We start from the raw sequence: 13,990 nt of genomic DNA, 5'->3' as shown, positions 1-13,990 counted from the left end.
ATTTCAACAACTGTTAAAAAGCGAGGGTCAGTCTCAGATGTAAAGTTGTCTAAAGCAACCCTTTTTAATTGGAATTCCTTTCCAAAAGGAATCCCGGTTCCTCCTTTGACCACAAGTATGATACAATTGCATGCTAAATATATAAAAGAAGACTTCAAATCATTAACAAATAAGATAAGAATACACTTCGTTTATGGTAAATCTAAACCACAAACTATACACTGAAAGTTTGGGGTAGTATATGTGCGATCCTGCGTTCCGCCTCATTTCACTATCTAATCCATCAATTTGAATTAGGTTAAAAACATATATTATTTTAATTAAATGCATTTTGGTTCAATTTCGTTCAACTCTTTTCATAAAAATGTATTATTTTAATTATAATCTACAAATACTAATATAAAATTTTAATATATTGTTATTTTTAATTAGTAAAATGAATTACCAAAATAATTTATGAGATAATTTTATTATTTAAGATATGAGATGATTTTTTTTTGTTTTCTCGATAAATTGTATTTGTAAAGTTTATTTATTAGAGTTTTATATTTGGAATTTTTGAATTGTTTGTGAATATTTCTTATATCCATATATTAATTTTTTTCTAAAAATATCAATAAATTTGAAATAATATATCAAAATTGTTGAAGGTAGTAGGGTCTTAGATCCTCAACAAAAGGTATTGTCTCATATACTTCAGGGAGAGCCTCATGGATTTTAGGGAAGTTGATGTAAATACAACTTGCAAAATCACAAAAAAAGTGTTAGTATTGTTAGAAGTATTAATTATGCAAAGTACGCTTGTAAGGGATCGAACAATCAACCAATATCTTATATGTCTTATCTTAAAATAGCCTAGCCAAGCGGTAGTGTCCTTACCCTTTAAGACACTTAAGGGGTTGGGATTAAAGCCCCACCAAGGTCGAAATGATATGTCCACTTTTGCAACACTAGGTATCTTGGATTTATCTCTTATTTTAGAGTTCAATATAATTATCAAATGTCAACAAGTCTCATATAAAACAATTTAGAGTTACTTTGATATTGCTTTTGAAAAATAAAATGTCCATTCTAGACATGATGTTGTAAAGTAAAAAATATATAGTTAAATAATGTTCAAATTAGTTAATATTATGATATTTTAGTAAAAATATAAAAAGATTAATTTATTATAACTAATTATATGAAATATAAATTTAAATATTTTGAGCAATTAATAATAATAATTTATAAGATATAAAATGACATTTAAACTTAAGCTAATCTAATTAAATATTAGAATATAACCATCATAAATTCAATTTATATAATGTTCTATATATCAAATAAGGAAACCCAAACTAAATATTACATAAAAGATATTATATTATAAATAAGTGCCTTTTTAATTATAATATTTTCGTTTAAACTCAGAAGCCCTTTATTTATGCAAAGAAAAGAAACAGAAAGAAACTATGGAATTAGGTATAGATTTAGACAAAATTGATCAATGCATGTGTACCGGCTAAAGGGAAATGGGAGGGGGCCACGCCATTTATGAATGTCTGGTTTTATTTCATTTCCACCGACCACCGTCTTCCCCACCCAAACCTTAACGTGTCAAACATTCTGCTTTCTCATTCTAACTAATATTTTTATAATAAGTCCTAAAAAAAGGAATTAAGAAATTAATAAACTTATATCAACAACACCAACTGTCATAATGCAAAAATAATTACGATAATCACATGGAAATTACACTCTATGGTGTCTTTCAAACGCAAGAAATGAAGTTAATTATTTTAAGCCACACACAAAATTCATACAAGTATAGGTAGCATAAATAGTTTGAGACATGATGTTTTACACCTTCAACCATTCCAGGCAAGGGCACAATCCCCAGCAAAACCTAGCCGGATAGTAATCCTTCAGGTACACCTCCCGGCTGTATCCAACTATGTAGAAGCTGAAAGATTGACGATGATGACGCATGGTGACACGGGTCACTGGGACCACTGAGATTGTATGTCTCTCACATATGACCCTGGCAGTTGGAGGTACAGATGCCCTGTCTGCAATAACATCCGAAGAAAATGTGTTGAGGAAGAAAGAGTCGGCAAAATAGGCTGGGGTGCACTGGTATGCCTGAGTGTTGCATAACTGAACTCCTTTGGCCCTATGGAAAATCTCATCTGGAACCGATGCTGCTCCACTTGTCGCACTCACTTTTCGAGTTGAAAGTGTCTTCCTATCAAATAATTCAAGGGTCTATTTATAGAAAGCAAATGCAATTCATCTACATACATCCTGGTTTCACAGATCATAACACTAAAATATCCCTCCAGATTGAGTTTCACTGATCGTCTAAATCAGACTCAGTGGACAGAAAATATTTCCAACAATAGTATCTTAGAAGTAGTGCCGGAGTATAACTATACTGCCAACATAGATAAGCATGCTTACCATTTAACAACAGCAATTTTGCGAGTCAACAGAGAACCGCTTCCATTGCATGTCTTGCATTTAAGTAAGCCACGAGATCCACAAGTTGCACAAGGTATCTTTCCCTTTCCATCACATTTTGTACATCTGCAGAGATATAATCAACCATCGGTGAAAAAAATGGATCATGTAAATAACTCATACCTCAACAATATATGTTCGGAAGAAAAGAAATTAAAAAGAAACCAAATATCAAACTAATGTTTACAAAGTTCAATATGGGGATCATTAGGCAAAAGTTTCAAACTTAGAACACCCAGATAGCAAATTAGGAAGGATAATTACACGCAAATATGGTTCCTTGAAAGAATGCATAGTTGTGAAGTACTAGCTCAACCATATTAGTCATATGTTGGAACCAGTAACCAACTATATTGGATAATAAATATAGGTTTTGTAGAATTAAATAAAGTAGAAACTGCTCACATGGTGTCTGATCCGTCTCTGTGAGCAATTAATCCCCTTCCATAGCAAGCAGGGCACTGGGACATCTGATTTTCCTTGTAAAATCCAGGTTCTTGGTCTGCATTGCATGTAGGACATGGAATATCTCCTTGTCCTGCACAATCTGCAGATTTTTCTTTATACATTAAATCAAAGCTAAGCACTACTGACCATGAAGGCAGGAATCATATAGGAAATGTGTAACTAATAAAGCACAAAGCATTAATATAACAGGAAAGAGACATATGAATTGAACTAAAGGATCATCAAAGTCGCAAATAACTTTGTGTTTATAAAAATTTAAGATTTTAAATCCTTCGGTTTTAACCCCATAGACATCAAATGTTTAAGCAGTATTACCTGAACATTTCTCAACGGTCTCACTATTAGGAATCTTGACTCGGGTTTCTTTGTATGGCACAAAGAGAACAGGGAATTGTGATCTTAAATCCAATTCCCAAATGCCAAGTTCAGGTGTATTATCCTTTCCATCAATTTTACCACCAAGGTAAGGTTCTGTTTCTCTTATCACTTCCCTTTCTTCTAAGAAAGTTTCAAGAGTTCCCACATAAACATTGCAATCCTCAACAGCATGAATCTTCCAGGTACGAGCAGGGTGACTCCCCCAACAACATCGATGACCGATATGATCGATGAGCAACTCTCTTATCTCTACCTCATCCAATAATTGCCTACACTTAGATGACACATTTTAATCAATACATGGTAATACCTAATTCTTAATAATTCACATTGATAATTCACACTTAGAGGACACATTCTAATCTGTTCGAAAATAGGTCAGACCGAGATTTAGAGATACTTTATATTACTAGTATAAAATGCTGCTGCTATATATTTGTCCTAGTGTCATGGACTAGTGTCATGGGTTGCGCAAATCTAAGTCCATGACACTAGCTCCTAATTCAAGAACATATGACAACACCGCAAATTAACGCAAGGGAGTCCCGAATTTCATCGAGCCATACCTCTGAAAATCATTGGAGTATGCGCCATAATCTGCTGCGTAAGGACTTTGGTGAGGAATAGCTTGCTCTGAGACATACAATAGAACCGGTCAACAGTAAGAGTTCATAACTTAAAATCTACATTGACAACTCAATTTCAATGCTTAATTATGGAATTAATTTTCTTGCATCCACTAAAAAGACCAATATTGACAATTTAAAGCCACTCAAAAAATTCCCAACTATGAACCAAAAAAGTTAAACCATTTAACGAAGGAGACTGAAACACTAAATAACCATGTACTAAAAGAAGTGGCTTGTATTGGAGATACCATTAGGAAGGGGCTCAGGGGAGCTGATCAAAGGAGCATGAATGGATGGCGGGTAAGGAGTAGAAAAAGAAGTGGCTGATCGAATCTCTTCGATGCTAACATCCGTACCCGCCAACGAAGCCGTTGGAATCACCGACCCTGTTCTGCCAACATACTGATACGAGCTCAGCCTCTCGTTCTCATCAATTTCACTTCTTTTCTCTTCTAAAACCCAAGATTAATTCAAGACGACTCGGTTACGATCATCATTGAAAATATCTAAAAATATGAAAATGGAAATAAAAGGGAAGTGGGAAATGGGGTACCTGAGAGAAGAGGCTGTTCCATAGTTTTTCTTTGGCAATTGCAAAGCTGGAACGGTGTGGATAAGTGAAGATAAATTGGAGCAATTTCCTTAGCAAGGAAGGAAGTTGAAGAAGATCATCGAACCGAAGTCAAAATGTGTACTTGTCATCGAAGAGTATTTGTTTGCTTCTGATTTTGATGGGTTTGGGTCCAAAACTACTAGTGAGTGAATTTTGAGTAAGGTTTGTGCCCAATAATACGGTAGCCCAATTTTGTTTTATCTTTTCAGGGTTAATCCACTTAACATCTCCAAAGTATCGTCAAGATTTTAATTTGGTCTTTAAATTTTAAAATATTTTAATTGAGTCCCCAAAGTATCAACATTATATTAGTCTATTCCTTTCATTAGCCCAAATGTCAATTTAGGCATTAAATACAAATGCAGATTTGACATGAAACACATTTAAAGCATATGGATAGAATTGTTAACATGTATACCTACCGCATAGATAATTTAGATCTCATGTGTTTGAAAAAATATACATTATCAATAAAATTTAGGGACTATTTTTTAACATACTAGATCCAAGCTATCCATTTAGTAGTTATGTAAGTGTTTACAATTTCATCCACATGTTTTATATATGCTCTATGTCGATAGGCTCATGGGACCTGATTAAAATGATACAACTACTTTAAGGACTCAATTAAAAGTTTTTGAAGTTTAAGGATCAATTTGAAATTTAAGTTATAATTTGAGGTTGTCTTGTGAAGTTAACCTTTTTACTAGAATTTTCTTTTGAAATTTTTTATTCGAAAGTTCATTAATCATAAATGAGATACAAAGTCAAGTTCAACAATGACGACTATTTTTTTTTTTTGCTTTTAAAAGTAAATTGAAAAGTTTGGTTTAAAATTTAAGTATTTTATATTGCAGTGAAAAATAATTTTGAGAAATAAAATAGTTATTTTAAATATGTTACTAAAAAGTAAAAGTATAAATTTAAATTATGTTAAAGTTGATTAATATTATGATATTTCAATAAAAATATAAGAAAATAATATTATTAATATTTTGATATTTGAAATATAATTAATAAAAATTTTAGGCAATTAATATGAATTGTTTAAAATTTTAATTGAATATATAAATTATATTTTAAATTTTTTATAAAATAAATTTCAACATGAAAATAATTGTATACTTAATATAAATATTAAATAAGGTACAGTGAATTATAAATTATGGTTAAAAATATCATTTGACTTTAAAAGTACTTTTCCCAAATTCTAACTTTTGCGTTTGCATTGAAAAACACTTTTGTAAAAGCATTTAGTTCTTTATTGTTTATAGTGCCAAAAATGTTTTTGGTTTCAAAAGCTTTTTTAAAATTGTCCACTCAGCAAGATAGTCACGGGTAAAGGTTCTTGGAACCTTGATTTCTTTCACTTTTATTGTTCTGATGATATCATTGCAAGGATTGTAGGAACACCACCACCACACCCTTTTGTCGGGCCTGATAGGATCACTTGGGGGTGTTCTGTGATGGGCTCTTTCTCTCTGAAAAGCGCATATAACAAGCTAGGGGAGGAAACATGGAATTCCAAAGAGGCTGTTTGGAAATTCTCTTGGAAGTTCCAAAGACCACAATGAGTCCGAACCTTCATTTGTCTTGTTTTTAAACTCTAATTACTCACGAATATGGAAAGGGCAAGAAAGGGTATAGGAAGCGATAGCTCCTATAAGCTCTGTGGTCATGAATTTGAATATTTGTTGTGTAACACCCCTTACTCGAGACCGTTTCCGGAGTCGAGCACGAGGCATTACTTAGCTTATCTTACCAATTCGGAGCATAAAAACTAGGTTTGAAAATTTATTTCACTATTTACAGCAAATCTGTCCAATCGCGCAGCAGTTACTAAATTAATTATAACTTGAGCTACAGAACTCGAAATTTAATTCCGTAAATTTTCCCTGAAACTAGACCCATATATCTACTCACCATAAAATTTTTAGAATTTTTGGTTCAGTCAATTAGTACAGTTTATTAGTTAAAGTCTCCCCTGTTTCACCACCTGACTGCCCTGACCTCTTGTTACTAAAAATAAGTTTTCTCACTGTAGGATTTTCATATGAAGTTCTTACTTGTTTCTAAAGAAAATAGACTCATTAAGGAATCTAAGCATGTAAATTTCAACTCATAACTATTTTTGTACAATTTGTAATTATTTTATAAACTCAGAACAGGGGACTCCAAAAACAGTTCTGACCCTATCTTACTAAAATTCACATATCTTAAAATATAAATTTCCTTTTGCTACACCGTTATTTTTCCATGAAAATAGACTCAACAAGATTTAATTCCATATATCATTCACCCTATAATTCATTTTATACTATCTTGGGTGATTTTTCAAATTCACGTCACTATGCTGCCTGAATTCTGTTTCTTTGCAAAATTTTATCCTTTCATGATTTCCATGCATAATTTATCACCTAATCTTTCATAACAACAAACACCTTCATCCTTAACCATTTTAATGACCATACATCATCAAATACTTACACATCACTCATTAGCAAAATCATCATTACAAACATACAAAATGACTAAATCCCTATACATGCCATAACTCAAACGTGTTTCGATATAAAATACCGAAAGCGGTTGTGGTTGATAGTGTGGACGATCTCCGACTTTTTAGGATCCTTGAAGTAGCTTTGCAATACTATAAGAGAAAGAGAAATAAAAGAAGTAAGCATAAAGCTTAGTAAGTTTACTAGCAAATAAATAACAATATTTAACTTAAATAATTAAACTCAAATGTCTATATCTCTAGTTTACTCTTTAGTTAATCTCATACTAGTTCTCTTGCTTGTTTACTTAGAATACTTGTGTACATAACTTACTCAACTCTTGCTGCATCGTTGAACATCAATTGATAGTATAATAAGTTCTTAACTCTTATAACTTACCCGAGCTTGCCATTTATGCTTTAAACCGAACTTTCATGAACATAATTCGTTTACAAGCCCGTTGAGCTACATTGGAATAATAAGGATACTCGGTCTCTTCGATAATAACATGCCAAAGCCATGTCCCGCACATGGTCTTACATGGGATGTTCTCATATCGGTGCCCATGCCATGTCCTGACATGGTCTTACTGGGACCTCTCATCTCGGTGCAACGCCATGTCCTGACATGGTCTTACATGGGACCTCTCATCTCGTGCCAATGCCATGTCCTGACATGGTCTTACATGGGACCTCTCATCTGGTGCCAATGCCATGTCCCAGACATGGTCTTACATGGGACCTCTTTACCCAAATGTCATGACATTCGTATCCAAGACCATCCTTATGTATCAACGGGACTTTTAATTTTAATTCTCTATCATTTCATGCTTAGATCATCATCAAATAAATTCATAAAATAAATTCATAGTTGCTGGAAAATAACAGCATTGATAATAAATATTGAAATATTGCATTTATTTACCGTAAACTTACCTCGGTACCAATTATAGCCAAATTCACCAACTTAGTCTTCAACTTTATTCTTCCCTTTGTCTAACCTCGAGTTTCGTACTTCTTGATCTAAAATAGTAAATTTAACTTATTTAATAATCACATTCATCAAAACAGCCCTCAACTCTAACTTTTTCAAGATTACAATTTTGCCCCTAAACTTTTACATAATTACATTTTTGCCCCAAGGCTCGGAAATTAAACTTCATCTCTTATTCTTATGTTTTATAACATTCTGAACATTTTTCCCTTCTATGGCAACATCAAATTCCCACTCTAACATGTACTTATGAACATTAGGTATTTTTACCGATTGTGTCGTTTTACTCGTTTTCACTTAAAATCGCTTAGCAAAAGTTGTTTAACATAATTTATAGCTTCATATTCTATCATAAAACATCAAAATAAACACTTTTCACCTATGGGTATTTTTCCAAATATAAACCCTAGGTTAAATTATTGCTAGAATAAGCTAAATTAAGCTACCGGGACTCCAAAAGCGTAAAAAACATTAAAAACGGGACTTGGGATCACTTACTATGGAGCTTGGAAGCTTGAAAACCCTAACTATGGCTTCCCCCCTTGCTGATTTCGTCCTAATGAAGAAGATGATGATTTTTGCCATCTTTTTCCCTTTTAATTCATTTTAATTACTAGATTACCAAATTGCCCCTAACTTAAAAATTTTCTATTTCACTTATCTCATGTCCATTTTGTCTACCAAGTTACCAATGGTATAATTACCATATAAGGACCTCCAATTTAAAGTTTCATAACAATTGGACACCTCTAACATGTAGAACTCAACTTTTGCACTTTTTACAATTTAGTCCTTTTGACTAAATTGAGTGCCCAAACGTCGAAATTTTCGAACAAAATTTTCACGAAATCATTTTGTGAAATTGTAGACCATAAAAATATAAGAAAATAAAATTTTTCTCATCGGATTTGTGGTCCCAAACCACTGTTCGATAACCTCAAATTTGGGCCATTACAACTCTCCCCCTTTTTAGGATTTTCGCCTCGAAAATCTTACCAAGAAAGAGATTCGGTATTGCTTCCTCATTGTCTCTTCCGGTTCCCATGTTGCTTCCTCAATCCTGCTTTTGCCATAGCACTTTCACCAGATTACCTTTTTGTTTCTAAGCTCCTTTGTTTCTCGTGCTAATACTTTAACCGGTTCTTCATTATAAGTCATATCCCATGAATTTCTACTTCATTGGAGTAATAACATGTGAATGATCTGATCGATACCGTCAGTAGCATAGATACATGAAATACATTATGAATTTTGTCGAGTTCCGTGGTAAAGCCAATCGGTAAGTAATCGGTCCAATTCTTTCTATAATCTCATATGGTCCGATAAATCTTGGACTCAATTTACCCTTTCGATCGAACCGAGAACTTTCTTCCAAGGAGACACTTTTAAGAATACTTTATCACCCACGAAATTCAATCTCCTTCGTTTAAGATCGGCATATGACTTCATCGATCGGAAGTCGCTTTAGACTATCTCGAATCGACTTGACTTTTCTTCTTTCTGATTAAATCAACCCCGTGTATTTTCTTTTCACTGAGCTCAGTCCAATATAACAGTGTTCTACATTTTCTACCATACAAAGCTTCATACGGAGCCATTTTAATACTAGACTGATAACTGTTATTGTAAGCAAATTCAATCAAAGGTAGATACCTTTCCCAATTACCTTGCAACTCTAATACGCAACATCGGAGCATATCTTCCAATACCTGAATTACACGCTCAGATTGGCCATCTGTCTGAGGATGAAATGCAGTACTGAAATACAACTGAGTACCCAAAGCTTCTTGTAATTTGTTCCGGAAACGAGACGTAAATCGGGGATCTCTGCCTGATATAATGGAGACAGGCACTCCATGTAGTCTAACAATCTCGATATATACAATTCACCAATTTATCTAAAGAATAATCCATACATCTTTGGGATAAAGTCGCGGACTTTGTCAATCGGTCGACAATTACCCAAATGGCATCTTTCTTCTTTGGAGACATCGGTAACCGGATACAAAATCCATAGTGACTCTTTCCCATTTCCATTCCGGTATAGTGATTGGTTGAAGCAACCCGAAGGTACCGATGTTCACTTTTAACTCACGACATACTAAACATCTTGATACAAACTCAGAGATATCACGTTTCATACCCGGCCACCAATACATCTTTTTCAAGTCATTATACATTTTATTACTCCCCGGATGTACAGACATAGTACCGCTATGGGCCTCGTGTAGAATGTATAAGCTCGGAATTCTTCGGTACACATACTCTACCTCTAAATAATAAACAACCATCAGTCCCAGTCTGAAATTCTGAATCATTACCGGACTCATAATGTGCCCGTTTAGCCTGTAACTTTTCATCATTTTTCTGAGCCTCACATATTTGTTGACGAAACATCGATTTAGCCTTCGTTTCAGCTATGATTGAACCATCATCAGTCAGTGACAATCGGGCATTCATAGCTCGTAAAGCAAATAGAGATTTTCGGCTCAAAGCATCAGCTACCACGTTAGCCTTACCCGGATGGTAATCAAGAACCAAATCATAATCCTTTATCAATTCAAGCCACCTGCGTTGTCTCAAATTCAAATCTTTCTGTGTCATCAAATATTTCAAGCTTTTGTGATCGGTATAAATATGACACTTTTCACCATACAAATAATGCCGCCATATTTTCAATGCAAATACAATAGCGACTAATTCGAGATCATGTACCGTAGTTTCTTTCATGTGGCTTAAGTTGTCTTGAAGCATAGGCTATTACTTTATCTTCTTGCATCAAGACACAACCCAAACCATTTAATGATGCATCACTATAAATAATAAATTCCTTACCCGATTCAGTTTGTACCAACACAAAAGCTTAGTCAACAATTTCTTCAATCGGTCAAAACTTTGTTTGGCATTTATCTCGTCCATTCAAATTTAACATCTTTCGTAATAAACGAGTCATTGGAGAAGCTATCATAGAAAACCCTGTACAAATCTCGATAATATCCATTAATCCCAAGAAACTTCTAACTTCAGATACATTTTTTTGGTGGACTCCAATTGACAATAGCTGAGATTTTACTTGGATCTACCCTGATGCCTTCTGCGGATACAATATGTCCGAGAAAACCTACCTCTCGAAGCCAAAATTCACATTTACTGAATTTAGCATAAAGTTTCTTTTCACGCAGAATTTGCAACACTATTTTCAAATGTTCTGCATGCTCAGTTTCATCCCGAGAATAGACTAAAATGTCATCAATGAAAACTACTACAAACCTATCTAGATACGGTCGAATATCCGGTTCATCAAATCCATGAATCTGCAGTGCATTAGTCAACCCAAACGGCATAACCGAAACTCATAATGCCCATACCGGTTCGAAAGTCGTCTTTGGCACATCCGCTCTTTACCCAGAATCGATAATAACCCGATCGGAGATCAATCTTTGAAAATACTGTGGCACCTTTCAGTTGATCAAATAAGTCATCAATTCGAGGCAATGGGTACTTATTCTTTATAGTTACCTTATTAAGATGCCGATAGTCGATACACAATCTCAAAGACCCGTCTTTCTTTTTCACAAACAGAACTGGAGCACCCCAAGGTGAATGACTCGGACGAACAAAACCTCTGTCAACAAGTTCCTGTAACTGTGCCTTTAACTCTTTTAATTCTGTAGGAGCCATACGATACGGAGCTATGGAAATTGGGGTAGTTCCCGGAATCAGATCTATAGAAAATTCCACTTCTCTTTCTGGTGGCAACCCTGGTAATTCCTCCGAAACACATCGAAAATTCACATACAAGCGGCATCGCTCAGTATCTTTGACTCGATACTTTAGTATCCAACACATACGCCAAATAAACATCATACCCTTTTCTGACACACCTCTGAGCTGACATCACTAAAATTACATCAGATAATTCATCTGTCTGATCAGATTTAACCCGAAGTAATTCTCCATTCTGGCACTTTAGTACAACATATTTCTGTCTACAGTTTACTACTGCATCATGCTGAGTTAACCAATCCATGCCCAATATCACATCAAACTCATCAAAAGGCAATAACATCAAGTCAACCGGGAAACAAATACCTTTTATCATCAGTGGACAATTTTTACAAACTTTATCCACTATCACAAACTGGCCCAGGGGGTTAGAGACTTTAACCATAAATTCAGTAGGTTCAACAGACAAATTTTTAACAAATACTAATTTCGTGCATATATATGAATGTGTAGAGCCAGGATCAATGCAATAACATTAGTGTCATAAAGAGAAAATGTACCCGTAATTATATCGGAGAGGACGCTCTTCACGAGCACGAATAGCATATGTTCTCGCGGTGCTCTAACATCCGATCTCATTCTTTGAATCTCTGGATGCACTCCTATTACTCGCTCCCACTCCTGGGTTTCTCTGTGATCTACCTCTAGTAGGAGCATTTCCTGATCTCACACTCGTTATCTCTTCTCTTTTAGTGCTGTTTCAGACAATCCCGAATAAAGTGATCGGACGCTCCACATCCGAAACAAATATTTTCACCGCTCTACACTCTCCGGGTGGCGTCTCCCACATTGAGGACATTCCGCCTAGGAGGTCGAAATCTCGCCATGATTGGCAACTGTAGTGGTTTGAGCTCTAGAACCTCAAATCTTCTACCTGCTTGCCAGATATCTAGTGGAAAATATGATCCGCTAGAGAGCTTCCTAGGCCTCTTAGATGTAGACCAAATGATTTACTCATTTGCCTCTTCTTTGTATCCTGCGCTCCACTTGACTTTGCTCTTCTCTTTTCTTTTAACAAGTCTTCTACTTTACAAGCTCTTTCTACCGAACAACAAACTCTCGATTTCCAATACACCCACCGATAGTCGGATGTCATCATTAAGCCCATCTTCAAATCTCTTGCACATGTTAGCTTCAAGGATACAAATTTGCGTTCATATTCATCACGACATTTTACCTTGTTTTAGCTCAAGAAACTCCTTCCTTTTACGATCTATAAATCTCGGTGATGTACTTCTTTCAAACTCCTCCTGAAAGAAATCCTGTAACCCTCTCACTCGGTACTATAGACACGAGAGTCTTCCACCAATGATAAGCTGAATCTCGAAGAAGTGAAACAACACACTTTATACATTCTTCCGAGTACAAGATAATTCTTCAAAACCCCGATTGTATTCTCAAGCCGAGTTCGCTTTTCGCATCATCATCTTTGGTAGCCCGAAATTCTTCAGCCCCTTGCTTCCTAATCTTATCAACAGGTGGTCTCTCCCTGATAACTATACCTGCAACTGGAGAAGATACATGGGGAACCTGTGAATCTTGAGGGGGTGGAGGTCTTATAGCCGGATTCGTTGAACGAACTCGGCAAACCAATCATCATGGCTTGGAAGAAGGCTTCTAGCTCCTCCTCCCCGTCTATCGATGCGGTCTTTCACTAACATTAACATCTGATGGCACCGTCCCTTCATGGAATAGGCGCATTACTCTCTACTTCATCTGTACTAGCTCGTTCAGGATCCATAACTATAAAAGAAAACATTTTAAAATCGTCAGGAGTCGTCACACTATCAAAATATATAAGTATGGCATGTATAGGTAGACTCTTATTCTTACTGAGTATTTCCGAGAACCGACTAAACCTGCTCTGATACCAACAAAATGTAACACCCCTTACTCGAGACCGTTTCCGGAGTCGAGCACGAGGCATTACTTAGCTTATCTTACCAATTCGGAGCATAAAAACTAGGTTTGAAAATTTATTTCACTATTTACAGCAAATCTGTCCAATCGCGCAGCAGTTACTAAATTAATTATAACTTGAGCTACAGAACTCGAAATTTAATTCCGTAAATTTTCCCTGAAACTAGACCCATATATCTACTCACCATAAAATTTTTAGAATT

General features: G+C 35.1%; 1 protein-coding gene across 2 annotated transcripts; it reads right to left on the bottom strand.

Moving 5' to 3' along the window:
- Positions 1-1,695: 1,695 nt before the first annotated feature.
- Positions 1,696-4,697, bottom strand: LOC105780191 (uncharacterized). Of its 2 annotated transcripts, none has more exons than XM_012604381.2 (7): positions 4,531-4,697; positions 4,226-4,426; positions 3,915-3,981; positions 3,286-3,617; positions 2,908-3,049; positions 2,443-2,568; positions 1,696-2,227 (listed from the first exon to the last, which is right to left on the bottom strand). In XM_012604381.2, exons 1-7 carry the CDS (start codon positions 4,550-4,552, stop codon positions 1,843-1,845), a joined length of 1,275 nt encoding a protein of 424 aa, XP_012459835.1. In that variant the 5' UTR covers positions 4,553-4,697; the 3' UTR covers positions 1,696-1,842. The 2 variants fall into 2 exon arrangements, with proteins under 2 accessions (XP_012459835.1, XP_012459834.1); XM_012604380.2 differs by having other exon boundaries at positions 4,226-4,429; positions 4,531-4,696.
- Positions 4,698-13,990: the final 9,293 nt, after the last annotated feature.

This window comes from Gossypium raimondii, chromosome 4, assembly GCF_025698545.1.
Source record: "Gossypium raimondii isolate GPD5lz chromosome 4, ASM2569854v1, whole genome shotgun sequence".
NCBI lineage: Eukaryota > Viridiplantae > Streptophyta > Magnoliopsida > Malvales > Malvaceae > Gossypium > Gossypium raimondii.
The sequence above is the reverse complement of the archived record's forward strand: the minus strand, read 5'-3'. Positions and strand labels throughout refer to the sequence as shown.

What these genes read in the sequence shown, in the direction of transcription:
- LOC105780191 (XM_012604380.2), bottom strand. Translation starts at nt 4,552, where the DNA reads ATGGAACAGCCTCTTCTCTCAG. An exon ending in AGAGACGGATCAGACACCAT is followed by an intron (nt 2,569 to 2,907) that starts GTGAGCAGTTTC and finishes ATATCTCTGCAG; the next exon opens with ATGTACAAAATGTGATGGAA. An exon ending in AAAATTGCTGTTGTTAAATG is followed by an intron (nt 2,228 to 2,442) that starts GTAAGCATGCTT and finishes ATTATTTGATAG; the next exon opens with GAAGACACTTTCAACTCGAA.